The sequence below is a fragment of the Schistocerca americana genome, chromosome 3, assembly GCF_021461395.2.
Source record: "Schistocerca americana isolate TAMUIC-IGC-003095 chromosome 3, iqSchAmer2.1, whole genome shotgun sequence".
Taxonomy (NCBI): Eukaryota; Metazoa; Arthropoda; class Insecta; order Orthoptera; family Acrididae; genus Schistocerca; species Schistocerca americana.
In genome coordinates this window covers 596,993,603-597,019,283 of record NC_060121.1, presented here as the reverse complement: position 1 = coordinate 597,019,283, position 25,681 = coordinate 596,993,603, and the positions used below count along the sequence as shown (strand labels likewise).

Sequence of the window (25,681 nt, the reverse complement as noted above, 5' to 3'; positions counted from 1 at the left end):
AATTAAAAAATGTCACAGGAGAGTGAAGGAGGAATTTACCTATGTAATGATTAACCTATAGATGAATGTGAAGCAAACTGCTCCTTTAACAAAAATTGTTGATGCAGGTATCTGCTCACTGAAAGATAGATTTGAGCTTACAGATAGCCATAGTAAGAGCTTCAGAATTCTATATCAAATTCAAGAGCTACAGATGTGGGATGGTGGAAAACTAAAGTCATGTGCATGTATATTGATACTATGTTAAGTGATAATGAATATTACATTGATAAGAAGGAATTAAATGATGAAGTTTTGATATTTGTGGCCATTCTTCCTGCTGGAAGTTTTTTGCAATGCTCATTTTCATATATTTCAAAAAGAAATTTTAACAACATTATGAAAAGGATAGTTGCTACTCATCATATAGTGGAGGCGCTGAGTCACAGATAGGCACAACAGAAAGATTGTCACAGAATGAGCTTTCGGCCAACAAGGCCTCAAGGCCTTTGTTGAAAGATGACAAAACACACACACACACACACACACACACACACACACACACAAACCACCATGGTCTGTGGCAGCTGAAGCCAGAGTCTGGCCTCAGCTGCTAGACTGTGGTCGTGTGTGTGTGTGTGTGTGTGTGTGTGTGTGTGTGTGTGTGTCATCCCTTCTTGACAAAGGCCTTGTTGGCCAAAAGCTCATTCTGTGACAGTCTTTCTGTTGTGCCTACCTGCGACTCAGCATCTCCGCTATATGGTGAATAGCAACTATCCTCTTCATAATATTGTTATATTCCATCCTGCATTTTCCATTGTTTAAAAACAATTTTACTGACATTTCACTAACACTTTTGTACACTTATGAATCATTCTGACTCTGCCACTGAAAGCGATATCTGGCAGTCAGTAGATTCAGATTCTATTATGAAAGAATTTAAGGTAAGAAAAATATAATACAATATTTTTATCTAAGGGAAAACTGATAGTACATATACTTAACAACCGTACAAATTATACATGACTTGTATAATATAATGTTTCGTATCACACACAAATTTGTGTTTTTTTTTTTTCAATCGCTTACCTAAAAATTTCAACTACTTTCAGGGCAGATTTCTGAAATTTAACTGTACTTATTGGACAGTTTTCTTCACATATAACAACTTATACAGTCAAGTAATATCTTGTGTTGATATAAAATTAGACAATATATTTTTTTAAATTTTTGTTTCACCTTTTCGATGGAAAGTAAAATGATTTACAAATTAAAGAATTAAAAATTTCCAATATTAAACTAAACAAGCAACAGGAACTTTATATTGGATAGATAAAAAAGTCTGTCTTGTGTATTACCGTATCTTTCACCTTTAAGCTACGATATTTTCAAATCTCACATGGTGCAGTCCCCAACAATCAGTCTTTCCTTCTCATCCCATCTGGTAAGTCTCCCTTGACTCAGGGTTCTGTGTGATTTTTTTGAACTCTACTCCTTTTTCCTTCACCCCTCCTTCCTCCCACCTCAACCCTTCTGCCAAAATAAGGAACCACTGGCTCCAACTTTCATACGTTATACCTTTTATATGTGTGTGTTCTCTTGCTGTCACTTGGTGAGTACATTTTTATGTATACCATTACATTATATTTTCAAAAACTGATTATTTTCATTGAGAAATTTTATATCATCATTCTCTGCACTTAGTTTAATAGACGATACACTTTCATTAAAACTACAACGAATCAATTGATCTAGTTCTTTACATTTTCATTAAAAGCTTTTAAAGATCTGAGGAATTACCTTATATGGAAATGAATTGAATTACAAGAAGCAGGAAGGACATATCTAATAAATGTGTAAATGTTCAGTTGACAATAAAAACTTTATTGATAGTTTGAAATACAAAGTTCGCATACAAAACTTTTCAGCTGCTTTGCGATCATGTTTTGTCACAATACTGAAAAGAAAACTTTTCTATCATGCGATGTATAAGACAATTATTGTGCATTACATATACTGTATATATGTTCTTTTTGCAAAGTATGTGTTTTACAGTCACTGAAATTTTAAAAACTGTAATGAAATAAACAATAATCCACCAGAAAAACTTTTTATCATCATTTCACATGACAAAAAAAAGGAATAAAGACATTATGGGTAGCTTTTATTTTCTTTCATTGACCTCTCTTCTGTGTAAGTGTGAGCCATTTGAAAAGTGTCCTAAAAACTCACTGTATCCTGGAAGAATATGTTACACAAGTTTTTGTAGATCCTTCAGTTTTCTTATCACTTTTGGGGCACTACTAATGATGTACGCCTTCTCATGACATAGTTTCCAAGGGATATTGCAGCATTTCAGAGAATGTGTGCACTTCTATAGTCCATCAATATACTCTTTTCTTTCAAATCTGATTTATATTCAATATGTTTTAACTTGGACAATTGAAACGTAATTTTAGTTTCTTTAGGAATATTACTTCTTGCTGTTTCATCTGACAGACACATCTTTTTATAGTGCCTAGGTACCCATTTATCGAAAGCTAAAGTATCATCTACTTCGAAAGAGAAATTCCCAAGCACACTGCTATTTTTTCATAAGCTCACAGTATTCTTACACTGTATATATTCTGTCACTCTTCCTTATGAGCTGTTTAAAAGCCTCAAGTTTCTGTCACAGGTCAGAAAGGAACATCCTCATACAGGAAAATAGTGGGTTATAGTTTTTAATACATTGTTATCAAACAGATTAAGAAGACAATGGCCAGTGTACGACTTCTATTTCGTCCAGAACATGTGTTACTTCACAATATTAGAATCTGCACATTTTGCTCATTAATATTTTGTTGAATGTAGTCCAAGGAAGACCTTTAACCTTCATCAGAAGTTCTCTTTGCAATTCCTTCATGGTCAATGACTGTCTCACATGGTCGACATTGTCTACTTTGCAGAAAGGGAACAACAGTGCTAGATATGTCCAGTCCACAACTTTCAAGATAATCAATGGCCAACAAAACCTTGTTCCAGTGGACGTAAGTGTGACCCTTCAGACAGTGCATAGAATTACACTCCAGCCGTCCACTGACGCAAAAACACGAAAACTTCAAATTTTGTTAGCTATTCCCTTTTTGCACCTGGTAGGTCAGTTATTTCTTCATTTAATATCTAACACTGGAATAAGAGTCAGAAATTTATTTTAAAATAAATAAAAATCTGGATAAGTGTGAGTAGAACTCGCACAATGAGGGTTCTGTACAAACTTAATAATTTATATAAATAGTTCATCCATCCATGGAATTCAGGAGTTTAGTGATTTTTACCTGTTATCAATATCAATACTGGCAAGATGTAAAAATATGTGACAAACGCTGTATCTTCTGATGGTGTTGATGTAAAAGCTTAAACATTTCACACTGTGCAGGAACTATAGATCTTTTATATAGTATGTGACATATGCTTGAAATTCATACATCTACCCATTCCTGAGATAAAGGGGGATTCACAGACAGATATGAAGACAAGAAAAGAAAAAAAAAATTCATGTGATACAATAACAAATTAACAATTTTCAGATTTTTTTCTTTACTTGTATTGCGAAACTTTGCTTTTTGGCAAATTTCATGATTCTAGGTCGATGGGAAGTACCCTACAGATTTTTTTGAGTATCAACTGCATGACACAAATGTCCATATCCTTTCCACTGGCACAGAAGATCAAGTAGTTCTTAGTATGTGACACAAACTTCATCTCAATATGTCTACCCAATTCCTGGGAAAAGAAGTTCTTAACAGTTGGACGGACATACATACAGATGGACAGCAAAGTGATCCTATAAGAATTCTGTTTTTAAGGACTGAAGTACACATTCCTAAAATCAGTGCATTTCCATTTTAATTTTATTTTTTTAAGATTTTATCAAGAGCCCAAGAAAAGGCAACAAATGTCTTAGGGAGGTGGGAGGATATGATATGTCACTTGTCAGGAAGAATCTTGATGTCAAATCAGGAAAAAGTGGATATCTGTTGATTTACAAAAATAATGTGTTGAGCTAGGAAGCAGCCATGGCCTGTTTAAGGAATCATTCTGCCATTCAGTGTGGCACAATGAATGAGTGTCAGGTTACAAATCCAAATATCTGGGGTGAAAACCTCAGTTGAATTAAGATTTTTTTCTGCCATTTACTATTTCTTTTACCCTGACAATTATATGTTAATGTGATTAAGAATAAACTTTATATCTCCATATTACTAGCTGGTTAAATCAGTTCAAAGTAAGGCAAGGGCATACCACCTTGAACTGAAACACCACTAGTGAAGTAATGTTATGTTCCAACTAATCTTTGGATTGGTTACAATTTTACCCTTGATCAGTATTCATGCTAGGTACAGAAAACAACAGAAAACCTAAATCAGGGTGACAAGATGATCTGACCTAACTATTATGGCAGAATCTTAAATATTCCACCATCTAACTCAGTTAATTAGACACAAAATGATCCATTAGGAACTTCATAAGTTTCATTATGAAGTTGAAATATTATCTTAACTGGCGTTATGGAAAGCCGCTGTTTTGTGAGAAGTATGAGAATTTTAAACACGTTAAAAGGTATGTAACCTTGTTTGCAAGAGTTGTATGATAGAAAGGCCAGTTTTAATGAAATATTTATAATTTGCTAAATGATGTAAAATTTTCATTTCACATTCTGAGATACCACTCCACACGACACAGTAATGCTCAGGCTGTTCACAGACATTAAAGAAGGGGAGTGCAAACGATATGTCACTTGAGATATGCTGGATCAATGAGTAAAAATATGAACAAATGTGTGCACAAATATGTTGAACACTTAATAAAAGTTAGTTCTGAAAAGTGTCTCATAAAAGCAGTATCTGTAGATTAGTTATCCAAATACTTTTTTGTCTTTCTTTGAAGTCTTGAAGCATCAGAACTTACTGCAAATTTTATTTACCTCCAATGAAAGATAACAAGAATAACTGAAAGATAACGTAGTACTGCATCACATAACAACTTTGACACTACAACTAGGAAATGTGGGAGAAAATTTAGAGAGACTGCTTATATAATATCTAGGTCGCTGTACAACAGGACAGAAAGATCATCAATTACATAACTGGAAACTCGATGGTAACACACTAAAAAATCAAAAATCCTGAGTTCTTGCTCATTTACAACAAAAGACTAATCTCTATTACTAAAACAGTGCGTGGTCCCAGCTGAAGGTCCTACTTAATGGCTTCCAGGGGAAACAAAAATTTCATTTAAATATTTTGTATAATTACTGACTGATAATTTTGTTGTTGTTGTTGTGGTCTTCAGTCCTGAGACTGGTTTGATGCAGCTCTCCATGCTACTCTATCCTGTGCAAGCTTCTTCATCTCCCAGTACTTACTGCAACCTACGTCCTTCTGAATCTGCTTAGTGTATTCATCTCTTGGTCTCCCTCTACGATTATTACCCTCCACACTGCCCTCCAATGCTAAATTTGTGATCCCTTGATGCCTCAGAACATGTCCTACCAACCGATCCCTTCTTCTAGTCAAGTTGTGCCACAAGCTCCTCTTCTCCCCAATTCTATTCAATACTTCCGCATTAGTTATGTGATCTACCCATCTAATCTTCAGCATTCTTCTGTAGCACCACATTTCGAAAGCTTCTATTCTCTTCTTGTACAAACTATTTATCGTCCATGTTTCACTTCCATACATGGCTACACTCCATACAAATACTTTCTGAAACGACTTCCTGACACTTAAATCTATACTCGATGTTAACAAATTTCTCTTCTTCAGAAACGCTTTTCTTGCCATTGCCAGTCTACATTTTATATCCTCTCTACTTCGACCATCATCAGTTATTTTGCTCCCCAAATAGCAAAACTCCTTTACTACTTTAAGTGTCTCATTTCCTAATCTAATTCCCTCAGCATCACCAGATTTAATTAGACTATATTCCATTATCCTTGTTTTGCTTTTGTTGATGTTCATCTTATACCCTCCTTTCAAGACACTGTCCATTCCATTCAACTGCTCTTCCGAGTCCTTTGCTGTCTCTGACAGAATTACAATGTCATCGGCAAACCTGAGAGTTTTTATTTCTTCTCCGTGGATTTTAATACCTACTCCGAACTTTTCTTTTGTTTCCTTTACTGCTTGCTCAATATACAGATTGACTAGCATCGGGGAGAGGCTAAAACCCTGTCTCACTCCCTTCCCAATCACTGCTTCCCTTTCATGTCCCTCGACTCTTATGCCATCTGGCTTCTGTACAAATTGTAAATAGCCTTTCACTCTCTGTATTTTACCCCTGCCACCTTCAGAATTTGAAAGAAAGTATTCAAGTCAACATTGTCAAAAGCTTTCTCTAAGTCTACAAATGCTAGAAATGTAGGTTTGCCTTTCCGTAATCTTTCTTCTAAGATAAGTTGTAGGGTCAGTATTGCCTCACGTGTTCCAACATTTCTACGGAATCCCAACTGATCTTCCCCGAGGTCAGCTTCTACCAGTTTTTCCATTTGTCTGTAAAGAATCCCCCCCCCCCCCCCCTCATGAACCATGGACCTTGCCGTTGGTGGGGAGGCATGCGTGCCTCAGCGATACAGATAGCCGTACCGTAGGTGCAACCACAACGGAGGGGTATCTGTTGAGAGGCCAGACAAACGTGTGGTTCCTGAAGAGGGGCAGCAGCCTTTTCAGTAGTTGCAAGGGCAACAGTCTGGATGATTGACTGATCTGGCCTTGTAACAATAACCAAAACGGCCTTGCTGTGCTGGTACTGCGAACGGCTGAAAGCAAGGGGAAACTACAGCCGTAATTTTTCCCGAGGGCCGCAGCTTTACTGTATGATTAAATGATGATGGCGTTCTCTTGGGTAAAATATTCTGGAGGTAAAATAGTCCCCCATTCGGATCTCCGGGCGGGGACTACTCAAGAGGATGTCGTTATCAGGAGAAAGAAAACTGGCGTTCTACGGATCAAAGCATGAAATGTCAGATCCCTTAATCGGGCAGGTAGGTTAGAAAATTTAAAAAGGGAAATGGATAGGATGAAGTTAGATAAGGAGGGAATTAGTGAAGTTCGGTGGCAGGAGGAACAAGACTTCTGGTCAGGTGACTACAGGGTTATAAACACAAAATCAAATAGGGGTAATGCAGGAGTAGGTTTAATAATGAATAGGAAAATAGGAATGCGGGTAAGCTACTACAAACAGCATAGTGAACGCATTATTGTGGCCAAGATAGATACGAAGCTCACACCTACTACAGTAGTACAAGTTTATATGCCAACTAGCTCTGCAGATGATGAAGAAATTGAAGAAATGTATGATGAAATAAAAGAAATTATTCAGATTGTGAAGGGAGACGAAAATTTAATAGTCATGGGTGACTGGAATTCGAGTGTAGGAAAAGGGAGAGAAGGAAACATAGTAGGTGAATATGGATTGGGGCTAAGAAATGAAAGAGGAAGCCGTCTGTTAGAATTTTCCACAGAGCATAACTTAATCATAGTTAACACTTGGTTTAAGACTCATGAAAGAAGGTTGTATACATGGAAGAATCCTGGAGATACTAAAAGGTATCAGATAGATTATGTAATGGTAAGACAGAGATTTAGGAACCAGGTTTTAAATTGTAAGACATTTCCAGGGGCAGATGTGGACTCTGACCACAATCTATTGGTTATGAACTGCAGATTAAAATTGAAGAAATTGCAAAAAGGTGGGAATTTAAGGAGATGGGACCTGGATAAACTGAAAGAACCAGAGGTTGTACAGAGTTTCAGGGACAGCATAAGGGAACAATTGACAGGAATGAGGGAAAGAAATACAGTAGAAGACGAATGGGTAGCTCTGAGGGATGAAGTAGTGAAGGCAGCAGAGGATCAAGTAGGTAAAAAGATGAGGGCTAGTAGAAATCCTTGGGTAACAGAAGAAATATTGAATTTAATTGATGAAAGGAGAAAATATAAAAATGCAGTAAATGAAGCAGGCAAAAAGGAATACAAACGTCTCAAAAATGAGATCGACAGGAAGTGCAAAATGGCTAAGCAGGGATGGCTAGAGGACAAACGTAAGGATGTAGAGGCTTATCTCACTAGAGGTAAGATAGATACTGCCTACAGGAAAATTAAAGAGACCTTTGGAGAACAGAGAACCACTTGTACGAATATCAAGAGCTCAGATGGAAACCCAGTTCTAAGCAAAGAAGGGAAAGCAGAAAGGTGGAAGGAGTATATAGAGGGTCTATACAAGGGCGATGTACTTGAGGACAATATTATGGAAATGGAAGAGGATGTAGATGAAGATGAAATGGGAGATATGATACTGCGTGAAGAGTTTGACAGAGCACTGAAAAACCTGAGTCGAAACAAGGCCCCCGGAGTAGACAACATTCCATTGGAACTACTGACGGCCTTGGGAGAGCCAGTCCTGACAAAACTCTACCATCTGGTGAGCAAGATGTATGAAACAGGCGAAATACCCTCAGACTTCAAGAAGAATATAATATTTCCATTCCCAAAGAAAGCAGGTGTTGACAGATGTGAAAATTACCGAACTATCAGTTTAATAAGTCACAGCTGCAAAATACTAACACGAATTCTTTACAGACGAATGGAAAAACTAGTAGAAGACAACCTCGGGGAAGATCAGTTTGGATTCCGTAGAAACACTGGAAGACGTGAGGCGATACTGACCTTACGACTTATCTTAGAAGAAAGATTAAGGAAAGGCAAACCTACGTTTCTAGCATTTGTAGACTTAGAGAAAGCTTTTGACAATGTTGACTGGAATACTCTCTTTCAAATTCTAAGGGTGGCAGGGGTAAAATACAGGGAGCAAAAGGCTATTTACAATTTGTACAGAAACCAGATGGCAGTTATAAGAGTCGAGGGATATGAAAGGGAAGCAGTGGTTGGGAAGGGAGTAAGACAGGGTTGTAGCCTCTCCCCGATGTTGTTCAATCTGTATATTGAGCAAGCAGTAGAGGAAACAAAAGAAAAATTCAGAGTAGGTATTAAAATTCATGGAGAAGAAATAAAAACTTTGAGGTTCGCCGATGACATTGTAATTCTGTCAGAGACAGCAAAGGACTTGGAAGAGCAGTTGAATGGAATGGACAGTGTCTTGAAAGGAGGATATAAGATGAACATCAACAAAAGCAAAACAAGGATAATGGAATGTAGTCTAATTAAGTCGGGTGATGCTGAGGGAATTAGATTAGTAAATGAGGCACTTAAAGTAGTAAAGGAGTTTTGCTATTTGGGGAGCAAAATAACTGATGATGGTCGAAGTAGAGAGGATATAAAATGTAGGCTGGCAATGGCAAGGAAAGCGTTTCTGAAGAAGAGAAATTTGTTAACATCCAGTATTGATTTAAGTGTCAGGAAGTCATTTCTGAAAGTATTCGTATGGAGTGTAGCCATGTATGGAAGTGAAACATGGACGATAAATAGTTTGGACAAGAAGAGAATAGAAGCTTTCGAAATGTGGTGCTACAGAAGAATGCTGAAGATTAGATGGGTAGATCACATAACTAATGAGGAAGTATTGAATAGGATTGAGGAGAAGAGAAGTCTGTGGCACAACTTGACCAGAAGAAGGGTTCAGTTGGTAGGACATGTTCTGAGGCATCAAGGGATCACCAATTTAGTATTGGAGGGCAGCGTGGAGGGTAAAAATCGTAGAGGGAGACCAAGAGATGGATACACTAAGCAGATTCAGAAGGATGTAGGTTGCAGTAGGTACTGGGAGATGAAAAAGCTTGCACAGGATAGAGTAGCATGGAGAGCTGCATCAAACCAGTCTCAGGACTCAAGATCACAACAACAACTGCAAAGAATTTGTGTGAGTACTTTGCAGCTGTGACTCATTAAACTGATAGTTCGGTAATTTTCACATCTGTCAACACCTGCTTTCTTTGGGATTGGAATTACTATATTCTTCCTGAAGTCTGAGGGAATTTCGCCTGTCTCATACATCTTGCTCACCAGATGGTAGAGTTTTGTCAGGACTGGCTCTCCCAAGGCCGTCAGTAGTTCTAATGGAATGTTGTCTACTCCCGGGACCTTGTTTCGACTCGGGTCTTTCAGTGCTCTGTCAAACTCTTCACGCAATATCGTGTCTCCCATTTCATCTTCATCTACATCCTCTCCCATTTCCATAATATTGTCCTCAAGTACATTGCCCTTGTATAGGCCCTCTATATACTCCCTCCACCTTTCTGCTTTCCCTTCTTTGCTTAGAACTGGGTTTCCATCTGAGCTCTTGATATTCATACACGTGGTTCTCTGTTCTCCAAAGGTCTCTTTAATTTTCCTGTAGGCAGTATCTATCTTACCTCTAGTGAGATAAGCCTCTACATCCTTACATTTGTCCTCTAGCCATCCCTGCTTAGCCATTTTGCACTTCCTGTCGATCTCATTTTTGAGACGTTTGTATTCCTTTTTGCCTGCTTCATTTACTGCATATTTATATTTTCTCCTTTCATCAATTAAATTCAGTATTTCTTCTGTTACCCAAGGATTTCCACTAGCCATCGTCTTTTTATCTACTATGTCCTCTGCTGCCTTCACTACTTCATCTCTCAAAGCTACCCATTCTTCTTCTACTGTATTTCTTTCCCCCATTCCTGTCAATTGTTCCCTTATGCTGTCCCTGAAACTCTGTACAACCTCTGGTTCTTTCACTTTACCCAGGTCCCATCTCCTTAAATTCCCACCTTTTTGCAGCTTCTTCAGTTTTAATCTACAGTTCATAACCAATAGATTGTGGTCAGAGTCCACATCTGCTGCTGGAAATGTCTTGCAATTTAAAATCTGGTTCCTAAATCTCTGTCTTACCATTATATAATCTATCTGAAACCTTTTAGTATCTCCAGGGTTCTTCCATGTATACAACCTTCTTTCATGATTCTTGAACCAAGTGTTAACTATGATTAAGTTATGCTCTGTGGAAAATTCTACCAGGCGGCTTCCTCTTTCATTTCGTAGCCCCAATCCATATTCACCTACTATGTTTCCTTCTCTTCCTTTTCCTACTGTCGAATTCCAGTCACCCATGACTATTAAATTTTCGTCTCCCTTCACTACCTGAATAATTTCTTTTATCTCATCATACATTTCATCAATTTCTTCATCATCTGCAGAGCTAGTTGGCATATAAACTTGTACTACTGTAGTAGGTGTGGGCTTCGTGTCTATCTTGGCCACAATAATGCGTTCACTATGCTGTTTTTAGTAGCTTACCCGCACTGTTATTTTTTTATTCATTATTATACCTGCCCCTGCATTACCCCTATTTGATTTTGTATTTATAACCTTGTATTCACCTGACCAAAAATCTTGTTCCTCCTGCCACCGAATTTCACTAATTCCCACTATATCTAACTTTAACCTATCCATTTCCCTTTTTCAATTGTCTAACCTACCTGCCCAATAAAGGGATCTGACATTCCATGCTCCAATCTGTAGAAAGCCAGTTTTCTTTCTCTTGATAACGACGTCCTCTTGAGTAGTCCCCGCCCGGAGATCCGAATGGGGGACTATTTTACCTCCGGAATATTTTACCCACGAGGACGCCATCATCATTCAATCATACAGTAAAGCTGCATGCTCTCGGGAAAAATAATAAAAATTTAAAACGTTGTTCTACAAATGAAGAGGTATTTCAATATGTCAAGTTTGATACTGTATATTTTAATGTTTCAAGGCAGCGTAATTCACACTGTGCAAATTACCCATACTAGATTCATCCAGTACTTGAGAATGAGAGCACTTTGCTATATAAAATTTACACATAATTTCAAACTTTTTGTCACTGACTTCCCACATAAAATACTGGAAGGAAGACAGTTTATCACTTAAAAGATTATTTTCTGTTGTAGAGAAACTTCAGCATCAGGCATGATGTTTTAAATTATTATTTCTTTACTGCTAACTCTATTCACGACACATTTTGCATACAGTATCCACATATACCATTGCATGTACCTGAAAATATTTATCTTTGTACAATACATAGTTCAGGATACATGACTTTTATGCATGAGAGTTTGATCCTTTAAAGAAGAGTGTATGGGACGGTTTCTGATGATAAATTGATTCCAGGAAAAAAAAAAGGTTATAATGTCTCTATTTTGAATTAACTTTTCTTGGTTTAATATTAAGTGATAGATAATAATGGGCATTCACAGAAATCTGCATTTAAAATTACACTTGTTTTATTTCTGCTGTGAATGTGTCAATGAATTTCAATAGTATGGATGTAAGCCCTGGTATCTGTCAGTGTCAACCTTTCGGATGGTGGCCGTGCTATCATACAGTGCCTAGTAACTGGGCCACTTTCTATGTGTCATTGCATACGAATTTTGTGATTAGATTAAAATTAATCATTTTCTTTATCTGGGAAAATGCATTACATATATTACTTATGACAAAGTAATAACAATGGAAAGTCCAGGATAGAATAACAGTAACATGAAAAAGAACAGATTGCCACCCACTACATAAAGGAGGCTTTGAGTCACAGACAGCCACAATGAAAAAGAATGTTAAATATTTAAGCTTTGGACAAATAGTCCTTCTTTTGAAATAGAACACACATTCACACAGGCACAACTCACACAAGCAATGCAATAGGGTGTATGTGACAGGTCTTGTATCTAGGTCCATTGCAGATGCAATACTTGTCCCATACAGCTTCCCTCTACCAATTACTCCAATCCTATCACAGACGTCTCCTACACCATCACAGGCAGGGTTATTTGTGAAAGCAGCCATCTGATCTATGAACTAAGCCATAACCACTGTGCCACATTCTGTGTGGGCATAACAACTAAGAAGCTTTCTGACCACATGAATGGTCAACACCAAACTGTGGTCAAGAGACAGCTGGACCACCCACCCAGTTGCTGAACATGCTGCCCAACACAATGTGCTTCACTTCAATGAGTGCTTTACAGCATGCATCATCTGGATTCTTTCTACCAACATCACTTTTTCTGAACTACACAAGTGGGAACTCTCCCCACAACATATCCTTCATTCCCGTAACCTTCCTGGCCTCAACCTTCACTAGTCCTTGTCCTCCACTTACCTATCTCCTTCCCTCCTCCCACTCCAGCACTACATATGCCTTCCATCACACCAACACACCTACCCGTCTTTTTCCCTCCCTACGTCTCTCGTATCTCTTCATCTTCTTGCGATATTGGCATGAAAACTTTTGTTGCTGGAAATGGTTTGCTGTTGACACTGATGAGAACAATCCTTCACTTAACTGTTCATAGTAGCTCATTCTCTGTCCTGCTTTTATTCATTAAGAATCTTACTCCATTGCACTGCTGTAGATATTACCTCACATTCATCTGGCCAGAAATCTTTATCTTCTTTCCATTTCACTTCACTGACCCCCCATTATATCTATACCAAGTTTCTGCATTTCCCTTTTATGATTTTCTAGCTTCCCTGCTATGTTCAAACTCCTCACATTCCATGCTCTGTCTCACACGAAGTTATCCCTTCATTGGTTACTTCATCTTTTTCTCATGATAACCTCTCCTTTGGCAGTCTGCTCCCAGAGATCTGACTGGGGAACTAACCTGGAACCTTTTGCAATGGAGAGATTATCACGACACTTTCAATTACAGGCCACAAGTCCTATGGATAGCATCACATGTCTGCAATACAGTGGTTTCAGTTGGCTTCTCCATCACCATAGCTTTTATCACTGCTGCTTCTTCTGCCTTTTAAGGGCAATTTACCACCCCAAATGCAAGAGAGCACCCTGAACCTCTGTCCCTCCTTTGCCCTCTTTGACAAAGCCATTGAGCCATTGGCAGAACAAGGGTGACTTCTTATGCTGTAAGTCTTCAGCCGCCATTGCTGATGATTCTTATTCTAAATTTAAGCAGAACACAGAACCAAGGACTATATGAGGATACTGAATGAGTAATTCAGTATGCAAAGGGAAATGAAAATCTAATAATCAAGGGTGATTGGAACACAGTTGCAGGGAAATGACTAGAAAAAAAAATTTCAGATGTTAATAATGAATACTCTGTTCAAGAATCACACAGTCAGGAGACTTTCCAAAAATAAAATACTGGATTGTAAAGTGTATCCAGGTACTGATATAGACAACCATTCAGAAGAATCAGTCTGGAAGGAAGTGGGGTACCAAAGTACTTAGTAATGATGAGCCATTTGAAGGAATAAGGTGGTTTACTGCAGAATTGGCGAAGAAAGGAAGATATGGAAAAAAATGACAAAGACATGGGACAGAATGATACGATATGTGTTAAGACGTCAGGGAATAATCTCCATGATACTAGACAAAGCTTTAGAATGTAAATACTCCAGGTGAAGCCAGAGATCCAACAAATAAGTGAGGACATAGGATGCAAATGCTACTCTGAGATGAAGAAGTTGACACAGGAAAGGAACTCGTGGCAGGCTGCGTCAAACCAGTCAGAAGAATGATGCCACAAAAAACTCCATAGCCCCCCCCCCCCCCCCCCCCCCAAGCTCTAGACTCTGCATCTAGTGGCCCATCCTGTCTCCACTATGTCTCTGCACACTCCCACAGGCAGCACAGCATTTTCCCTCACCCATATCCTAGTATCTCACACAATCCCATGTCACATCAGATGCAGCTGCAGTCAGATCCTAGTACCATAGTACCCGGATACAGTGGCCATGTATGTGTGAGAAGTGCTTTTGAATGTGTGTGTTTTCGATTTCCAAATAAGAAGTTTTTTGTACAAAAGATTAAATGTTTAGCAGTTTCTTTCATCTATTTGTCTGTGACTCAATGCCTCCACTATGTGGTGAGTGGCATTCTAAGCCTTTTCATAAAGTATGTCTACTCTAATTTTGTCATTTACACACGAGAAAACAAAATTAGTAGTGGGTTTGACACCTATGTGTCGCAATAGCGGGTCTACATTATACGAGTTGACAAGTAAGATGATGTAAATACTATGAGTTTGTCTCATATATTTTGACAGTTATGAAGCATCTGTGATGAGTTTGAGACACTACATACATGAATGACAATTCAGTCAAAAACATTTGGAATGAGATAAAATAACTATAATATCAAGCATTCACGGGAATGGATACTGTGATTTGTCTTGTTTATCCCTGTAAAACTACATAAGATATCAGCACGCTCAGGGCCCCTGAGTGGCTGCAATGTTGATGTTTCTCATATTTACTATCATATGGCAACCTGGTCTCAGTATGACATCCCAACAGCCTTAGCAGGGCAAAAATTTCTGCTAGTGCACTTCTGTTGATTAGGATCAAAACAATCATTCTTTGAGTAATTATGCAAATTTTTGTGTTTGAAATAGTATGATTCCTTTGCACAAATATTATCAGGCTACCTCTACACGATTCATGATGATGGCAGTTAGTGAAAAAACTGTGAATGGGCTAAAAACTTTACTTCGTGATTGACAGAATGCAGTGACAGGGGGCAGTGTCGCCGACGAGCATCCAGCCACACTTCTCAAAGCACTGTCCATACCTGCAAAATGTGCAACACAAAAGGCAGCCTGTGATGCTCATGAAAGTACTAGAATGTATTGCCTGCTGGCCGCTACCACTTGACTCACTGAAGCATGAATCACAAAGTAATTTCAATCTGACTATATTATCAAGTCATCTCTTCCCTCCATTATAACTCAGAAGTAGAACTTTCACGCATTCACACAACTCACACACACATGGCTAATGCCTTCAAGTGCTAAGGCCTTTAGTGTCTGGAGACAGAGGCCATGTGTGTGTGAGCTGTGTGAATGTGTAAAGAGTTCTACTTGTGAGGAAGAACTTTGTCTAAAAGTACAAATATTTCTTTCTGTTTTGTTGTGCAATATTAACGATGCCTTCCAAGTCACTGTTATTCCATTCTGGACTTTCTATTATAACTCGAACATTCAGCTGAAAGGTATTTAGACACTAAAAAAATGGGGGAAAATGGCCATTTTATGGGGTCATATCAAAAGAAAAATATTAATGGTTACTGAAGACCACATAGACCTAAAATTCTGATGACTGCAACGTTTAATCAAAACTATCAAAAACTTGCTGGCTGCTATGGGTGATTAAGGTTTACCTAAACAACCCATTTTAGTTGTTCAGGGCCATCTTATATATCAGAACTTAAATATGTTTCGTCAAGCCATTTTTACTAGGAATTAAATTACAACCAAGCAAAAGAAGGGACGAATTTAAAACATCTAACCAGATCTTCCCAAATTTCTTACTGACAGACACAGGGCCTTGCTGATATATTTTATTTCTGTGTAATCCTTTGAAACCATGCTACCAGATACATGAAAAAACTCAGTTGTCTGCTTTTCTCTTTCAAGTAATTCTCAGTAAGTCGAGACCCAAATGGAACTGCTAGTACATTTTTTACACTTCCCTTAATATTTTCCTGTGGTATAATCTTGTTGGGGAAGGTCAGAAAAATATTTACTTTTCAGAAGCATACAGAAAGACTATTGTGTAAATCTGATAAACAAACACATTGTGAAAACTACTTCAGCAAATTGTGATTTTTATACTCACACGACAATACATCAATTCCCGAGCATGTTACTTATGGATATTAATAAGAGTAAATTTTAAATGAACTATTAAAGTTACAACAACAATACTAGAAGTAAAAATAATTTCCTTGAATCTCTGTTTAGCATCCAGAATGGAGTTTGATTGGATTTATGGAACAAGATATATGCAAGAATGAATCAGTGAATCTATCAGTCAGTCAGTCAGTCATATACTACTCAAAACTCCACTATGTGGTTGTGCCATGAACCCAAAATATTTCATACTTGACTGTCACAAAAAGGCTCAATTCAATTCCTTCCACAATTAACATCTGTTAGGTTTGCATCTATTTTAATTTTTGATCAAAACTTTGCATATCTATGTGGTTCACCATTACTTATCTTTTATCCCAATCAATTTGTTAATTCCACTGGCTGGATTATAACTGATATCTATTGTTTTACTAAGATCCTAGTATTACCTCAAAGCTTGAAGCCTGTTACTAGTGTATCCAAATCTTGTAAGAAAGTTACAATGCAGAAAATAAATAAATAGGGCACTAATGTGAGGTACAAATACACACTTGGTCATTCTCTCTAGAAATTGAGTATTTTTCCTACAGTTTAAATGTGTACCAAATATTAGTATGCAATTTGCCATATTGGTAGCACATATATATGGACATTTATAAAGAATTAACGACTTTTTAAAACGTAGATGTTGGCAACAAAGAAAATCAAATAGTTTTTGCATGATTAAAAATAATTCTTACGTTCCAGGATCATAGAGTTCTATCCAGTTTTGTGGCAGAGGATGTTTACGCAGCAGTTTTCTCTTTTTTGCTAGATACTTGGAGTCTGGTTCTGTAATTCCGTCTCCCCAGTGCTTTTGACAAAATACAGAACACTCATGGTAAATGTTGTATTTATTTGGACAACCTGGGTGACCCTGAAAAAGGGTGATAATCTGTTTCAGTTTTGAAATAAATGCATACAGATCCAACTGAAAATAATAAAATAATTTGTTTTTTACACATCCACTGATTTGAACAAGTAAATAAAAAGTCGATATGGCAGCACAGTATCAGTTTTGATATTTTTATGTTGTGTTTTTATAAATACAAGTAAAATTAATTATAAAAAACTTTTTCTTTATTTTTACAACCACTGCTTTGTCAGTGTGATTCAAAATTGTATGTTGTAGAGCTATCAAAGCAGCACATTACTTTCGTTCACATTTTAAGAATATCTAGTTTTCTTGCAGGAAGAAATTTTCTGTTGTTTAGACTTCAACCACTGGCATGGGGTGAAGTTGAAGGGCATAATTTTTTAGTACCAGAACTGAAACTTTCAAAAGTGTTCAGAATTGTTCCACAGTCTCTACTGCTCAAATTCTGAACACAATAAGAAATGTGGTCACGAAAACCCATTAAGCTTTATTTGAGTCACAACATGATATTCATAATGCAATCGAAACATTAACGTTTGGTATTGTGTACAAGAGACACAATCCAGAGCCGATGCAAAACAATATAGAAGGTATTTGCCCGCCAGGAGCCACTGGTTTCCTGCTGCAGGCAACTGAGCCAGCAGCCTCACGTGGAAGTGCCTGAAGTTGCTGAATAGCGCACTACTCGAATGCGCTGCACACTGTGGCCATATTGGAAAAGTTAGGTATCATGACTAACTTCAAACTGCCACATCCAAACTGAAGCTGTTTAACAGTGCTGCAGTGCTGCCACAGTTTGCAGCAACTGTTTCTTGCACTACGGCTACAGAGAGCAATTTTTTCAGTCACACTAATTATTCCAATGCTGTGCATACTGTGTGACATGAGGACTTCACTCCCTTTAACATCATCACAGTAACCACATGTTACAGTTTTACAGTTACTGCTACGCATTCCTGACAGCTGATCCTATGCCCTTCATAATAAACTGCAGATCCAAAACAAATATTGTGACTGAGACAGGAGGCATTAGCTTCAGTTCACAACACTGAAACACACTGACTGACTGCTATTCCCCAATAGGTACTTAAAACCAACTGTGGCCACATACCTTTGGACTCCTGTCAGACACCATGGTGAGTGATGGCAACACAACCACATAAAACAAGGTAGTAACAGCACTGCATCTACTCTTAACAACATTCAACATTTTAGTGTTGACAAAAAGAACAGAGCAGATCTGCCTGTGTCAAGCTTACCATAATTTTGAGATCGACATCACTCAGAAAGTCATCTCCAAATTTTTCCTTTGTTGTATTCTTATTCCCATCATAGTCTTCAGCAATGACTTCTTCAACAGCAGGTACTGTAGCTGTTTTGTTAGCTACTTCAAAAAACAGAGGGAGATGTAAATTACTATACATATGCACATATCATAAAGATAATAGTAGTTCATCATATTAAAAAATACATACAACAGATTCATGTGCTAATCAGTTGCTTAATATTTTCTAATATCTGAATGAAATATTCATAAATGTTTAGTATAAAAAATACAGCATCTTAAGGACAGATTACTGCTCCCCACTTAAGAGGACGGGATGACTTGCAGGCCAACACAATGAAAAAAAAAAGAAATATTTCAGCTTCAGTGAAAATTCTTCTTCAGAAATAGAAAACTCACACACATTCACACAAGCACAACTCATACATGCACATGGCCACTGTCTACAGACACTAAGGCCTGCATGAGAGGTGAGCAGCAATATAGCTGGAGTGAGTAGTAGAGGTAAGGAAGAGGTATGGGGCAGGGAGGGAAAAGGCCAGCAAGGTAGGGGTGGTAGAAGACGCTATTGCTACCTGTGGGAGGGTGCAGGAATGTGACACGGACAAGATAAAGCTGCTAGGTGTAGGCTGAGGAGGCTGTGCTGGGGGTGGGAGAAAGGGGAAGAGGAAAGGGAGAAAGGACAGAAGCAGGAAAGGGAAAGAACCATGTAGGTGCATTGGAAGGATATTCCTGAAGAGGGAACAGGGAAGGGATAGGCAGGTAAAGGACAGGGACAGGGACTATCAAAGGTTGGGGTCATGAGGTTATGGGAACAGAAGATATGTTATAGGTAGAATTCTCGTCTGTGCAACTCAGAAAAGCCAGTGTTAGTGGGAAGTACCCAGACGGCACATGTCGTGAAGCAGTCATGAAAATTAAGCACATTGTGTTGGACAGCAAGTTCAGCAACCGGTTGGTCCAGCTGTCTCTTGGCCAAAGTTTGGCAGTGGCCATTCATGTAGAAAGACAGTTTGTTATTTGTCATATCTATGCAGAAAGTGGAACAGCATTGCAGTTTAGTTCGTAGATCACTTGGCTGCTTTCACAGGTGGCCCTACCTTTGATGGAGTAGATGCCTATGGCAGAACTAGAGTAAGTGGTAGCATGAGGATGCATGGGACAGGTCTTGCATCTAGGTCTATTGCAGGAATATGAACCATGAGGCAATGGGCTGGGAGCAAGGGTAGAATAAGAACAGCCAAGGATACTGTGTAGGTTGGGTGGTTAGCAGAATACCACTGTGGGAGGACTGGGGAGGATATTTCTCATTTTAGGGTACAATGATAGGTAGTAGAATACTGGCACAGAATGCAGTTCAGGTGCCCCATAACCTGGATAGTACTAAGTCATGGTAGGAGTGGCCAGACAGTGAGTACTTGGGGGACTGTAGGTGACTGGTAAGACAAGGCATGGGAAATTTATTTCTGGACACAGTTGGAAGAGTAAGTTCAGTCTGTGAAGGCTTCAGTGAGACACTTAGCATATTTGGAGAGCAACTGCTTGTCACTACAGATGCGATAACCACGAGTGGTTACACTGTAATGGAAGGGATGTCTTACTTTGGAAAACGTGGCATCTCTGGAAGTGAAGGTATTGTGATGGCTGGTAGGTTTGATGTTGACACATATACTAAAGGTACCAGCCTTGACATGGAGGTCAACATCGAGGAAGGTAGCTTGTTGAGTTGAGGAGAATCAGGAGAAGAAAATGGGGGAGAACGTTTTAAGATTCTGAAGGAATGTAGGCAAGTGTCCTCACCCACAACTCAGATCATCAAGATGTCATCAATGCACTGAGAACCAGATGAGTGGTTTGGGATTCTAGGCGGTTAGGAAGGATTCCTCTCGATGTCCCATGCAGCAGCCCATTGCTGTACCACATATAAGTTTGTAGGTGATACCTTCAAAGGAGAAGTAATTACAAGTGAGGATATAGCTGGTCATGGTGATCAGGAAGGAAGTTGTACATATGGAGTCAGTTGGGAGTTGGGAAAAGTAGTGTTTAATAGTGGGAAGGCCATAGGCAATGGGGATGTTATGTAGAGAGAATGGCATTGGTAGTGACGAGCACGGCTCCAGGTGTTAAAGAAAGAGGAACTGTGGAGAGTCAGTGGAGGAAATGGTTGGTGTCTTCACAAATAACAGGATGAAGATTTTGGTCCACAGGGGCAAAGATTCTCTGTTAGAACATAATAATCAGCAACAATGGAGCATCCTGGGTGGTTGGTTTTATGAATTTTATCAAGCTTGTAGAAGGTAGAAGTGCGAGAAGTGGTTAGAACTTTATTAAGCTTGGAGATCTTGAATGGGGTCACTGTGACATGAGCACAGGTGAACATAACTGACAGCATGTGGAGTTCCTCCAGCACGTAATCCCTGCGGTTCATAACCACAGTGGAGCAGCTATTGTCAGCAGGTAGGATTACAAGGTCAGGATCAGGTTTTAGACGGCGGATTGTGGTTCTTTCAATAGATGTGAAGTTTGTTTCCATGTTGAGAGATTTGGGGAATGATGATAAGACAAGGTTCGAGGTTAGGAAATCCTAGAAAGTTAACAGGGGCAGATTTGGGCGCAGTGGGGTCAATCACAGGTGAGTAAACAGAACCAGACAAGGTTCAATACTGGTTTTTGATTGAGGCTGATTGGTGGTGTTAGTGGCATTTAAGTCTTTCAACTGTAGGGATGGGGAGAAGGAAAGAAAGCCCAGTGTCATTGAATTTAGGAGTGGGGCAAAATGTAAGACTTTTGGGAAGGGCCAATACTTCTGTAGGACTGATTCTTTTGGAATATGGGTTCATGACAGTGCTGTGAGTCTGATTAGACTCTGGTTTCTGTAGGGCGGTGGGAGTTTCTGAATGTTTGGTAAATGTACTAGGTCTGCATGACAGCATTTGGCAGTTATAAGGCCACCTACATCTACACCTACACACATACTCTGCAAGTCACCATACGGTGCATGACAGAGGGTGCCATGTGCCACTACTAGTCATTTCCTCTTCTGTTCCACTTGCATACAGGGTGAAGGAAGAACATCTGTCTAAAAGCCTCAGTACATGCCCTAATTTCTCGCATATTATCTTTGTGGCCTTTAGGCAAAATGTATGTTGGACAGAGTAGAACTGTTCTGCAGTCAGCATCAAATGCCATTTCTTTAAGTTTCCACAGTAGTTCCTCACAAAAAGCACCTTGGCTCCCCTCCAGGGACCCCATTTGAGTTTATGAAACAGCTCTGTAATACTTACACACTGATCACACCTGCTGCGTAACAAATCTAGCAGCACACACCTGAATTTTTTCAATGTCTTCCTTTAATCCGATCTGGTGGGGATCCTAAAACAGTACTCAAGAATGGGTCACCCTAGTGTTCTATATGCTTCCTCCTTTATGGATGCATTACACTTTCCCAAAATTCTTCCAATACAATAAAGTCAAGCATTCACCTTCCCTAGCACCAACCTGATGTGAACACTCCATTTCATATTGCATTGTGATGTTGTGTGTAGATATTTAACTGATCTGACTGTGTCAGGCAGCACCCTACTAATGCTGTATTCAAATGTTACAGGATAGTCTTTTCTACTCGTCCACATTAACTTACATTTTTCTACATTTAGAACAAGCCACCATTCCTCACAGGTACTCGAAATTCTTCACAAGTCATCTCATATACTCCCTACAGTTTGATGGAAGCTCTTATACTGCTGGTGCATAGTGGTAATTCAAGGTGGCAGTATGAGGTGAATGGACTGAACAGGTTTTTGAGGTTGTGGTGTGCTTACAGTTCTAGTTCTTGGAATGCAAGAGTTTCAGTCTGGGAGATGGGAGTCAGGCATTTGTGATTGCACAGCAAGAGAGTTTTACAGTTACACAGGAGGTAGTGCAAGGATGTCTGGGCCCGATTTATATGGTTTTACACGATGAGGTTGGATAAGGGTATCAACTAACGAAATTTGAACAGACAGAAGTCACTCTGGAAGTAAGGATTGCAGCCGCTGATGGGTAATGTGATGGGCAGCACATCTGGGGGGAAAGAATGCTGAAGTTATAAATTTCATTTTTGAGGCTAGGAGGATCATACAAACATACAGTCATCTGACAGTTGTACAGACTCCTGCATGGAGGACATAGAAACAGGCATACATGGTGTAGAGAAGCAACTGAAAAAGTTGAAAACAAATAAGTTGCCAGGTCCAGATGGAATTTCAGTTTGATTTTACAGAGAGTATTCTGCAGCACTGGTCGATTACTTATCTTTCACTTATAATGAGTCTCTTACCCAGTTAAAAGTCCCAAGCAGATGGAAAAAAAGCGCAGGTGACTCCTGTATATAATAACGGTGAAAGAACAGCCTCTTTAATTAAAGACTAAAATCCTTAACATTAGTTTCCTGCAGAATTCTCAAAGACATTCTGAGTTTGAATATAATTCATTTCCCTGGGACAAAAAAGCTTCTTTCCACAAATTAGGGTGGATTTAGAAAGCATTGCTTGTGTGAAACTCAACTTGCCCTTATCTCACTTGATACTGTACAAACAATGAATGGAGGGGAACAGGCAGATGCCATACTCTTAGATTTCCGGAAAAGGTTTGACAGGGTGCCCAAGTGCAGATTTTTTGATGAAGACCCGAACACACTGTTTAGATTCCCACATATGCGAGTGGCTCAAAAATCTTTTTAGTAACAGAACCTAGTACACTGTCCTTGATGGTGGGTGTTCATAAGGGAGAATGGTATTGTTAGGAGTGCTCCAGAGAAGTGTATTAAGACCACTCTTATTCCCTATATACATAAACAATCTGATGGACAGGCTGAGCAGTAATTTATGCCTGTCTACTGATGGTGCTGTGAGGTATGAGTAGGCGTCGTCATTGAATGGCTGTAGGAGTACACAAGATGACTTAGACAGAATTTCTAGATGGTGTGATGAATGGCAGCTTGCTCTAATTGTAGGAAAATGTAAGTTAACATGGATGAGTAGGCAAATACTCCTGCAACATTTGAATACAGCATTATTAGGTTGCTGTGTGACACAAGCACATCAATTAAATGTTGTCACGTAGAAGATGGTATAAGTAGATGAATGACGAACACTAACTTCACTTCACAAAGGCTTATTCAGCACTTGCACATACAAGAGCACAGAGCGAACTGCCTCCGGCCAGAACACATACGGTATATATATACAGCTACAGAACATTCCAGTACAATGATTCTTTCCATTTGTGGATACTTCTAGAATGTACTCGAATCGAATATAAAAATTAAAATTTTTCAGTTCAGGCGAGTTTTGAACCCACGACCCTACATCTACATCTACATCTACATTGATATTCCGCAAGCCACCCAACGGTGTGTGGCGGAGGGCACTTTACGTGCCACTGTCATTACCTCCCTTTCCTGTTCCAGTCGCGTATGGTTCGCGGGAAGAACGACTGTCTGAAAGCCTCCGTGCGCGCTCTAATCTCTCTAATTTTACATTCGTGATCTCCTCGGGAGGTATAAGTAGGGGGAAGCAATATATTCGATACCTCATCCAGAAACGCACCCTCTCGAAACCTGGACAGCAAGCTACACCGCGATGCAGAGCGCCTCTCTTGCAGAGTCTGCCACTTGAGTTTATTAAACATCTCCGTAACGCTATCACGGTTACCAAATAACCCGGTGACGAAACGCGCCGCTCTTCTTTGGATCTTTTCTATCTCCTCCGTCAACCCGACCTGGTACGGATCCCACACTGATGAGCAATACTCAAGTATAGGTCGAACAAGTGTTTTGTAAGCCACCTCCTTTGTTGATGGACTACATTTTCTAAGCACTCTCCCAATGAATCTCAACCTGGTACCCGCCTTACCAACAATTAATTTTATATGATCATTCCACTTCAAATCGTTCCGTACGCATACTCCCAGATATTTTACAGAAGTAACTGCTACCAGTGTTTGTTCCGCTATCATATAATCATACAATAAAAGATCCTTCTTTCTATGTATTCGCAATACATTACATTTGTCTATGTTAAGGGTCAGTTGCCACTCCCTGCACCAAGTGCCTATCCGCTGCAGATCTTCTTGTATTTCGCTACAATTTTCTAATGCAGCAACTTCTCTGTATACTACAGCATCATCCGCGAAAAGCCGCATGGAACTTCCGACACTATCTACTAAGTCATTTATATATATTGTGAAAAGCAATGGTCCCATAACACTCCCCTGTGGCACGCCAGAGGTTACTTTAACGTCTGTAGACGTCTCTCCATTGATAACAACATGCTGTGTTCTGTTTGCTAAAAACTCTTCAATCCAGCCACACAGCTGGTCTGATATTCCGTAGGCTCTTACTTTGTTTATCAGGCGACAGTGCGGAACTGTATCGAACACCTTCCGGAAGTCAAGAAAAATAGCATCTACCTGGGAGCCTGTATCTAATATTTTCTGGGTCTCATGAACAAATAAGGCGAGTTGGGTCTCACACGATCGCTGTTTCCGAAATCCATGTTGATTCCTACATAGTAGATTCTGGGTTTCCAGAAATGACATGATACGCGAGCAAAAAACATGTTCTAAAATTCTACAAGAGATCGACGTAAGAGATATAGGTCTATAGTTTTGCGCATCTGCTCGACGACCCTTCTTGAAGACTGGGACTATCTGTGCTCTTTTCCAATCATTTGGAACCCTCCGTTCCTCTAGAGACTTGCAGTACACGGCTGTTAGAAGGGGGGCAAGTTCTTTCGCGTACTCTGTGTAGAATCGAATTGGTATCCCGTCAGGTCCAGTGGACTTTCCTCTATTGAGTGATTCCAGTTGCTTTTCTATTCCTTGGACACTTATTTCGATGTCAGCCATTTTTTCGTTT

The 25,681-nt window shown here is 39.2% G+C and overlaps 1 protein-coding gene across 5 annotated transcripts in view; it reads right to left on the bottom strand.

Annotated features, from left to right (window-relative positions):
• LOC124606993 (polyglutamine-binding protein 1) overlaps positions 1-25,681 on the bottom strand; it is a 97,549-nt gene that overhangs the window by 34,489 nt on the left and 37,379 nt on the right. For 3 of the 5 annotated variants that reach the window (XM_047139136.1, XM_047139134.1, XM_047139135.1), the window contains exons 3-4: positions 18,758-18,885; positions 17,323-17,498 (exon numbers count right to left, since the gene is read on the bottom strand). In XM_047139136.1, the coding sequence (XP_046995092.1) occupies positions 17,323-17,498; positions 18,758-18,885 (304 nt within the window). The remainder of the gene's footprint in view (positions 1-17,322; positions 17,499-18,757; positions 18,886-25,681) is intronic. The other 2 variants (XM_047139138.1, XM_047139137.1) reach the window with 1 other exon arrangement.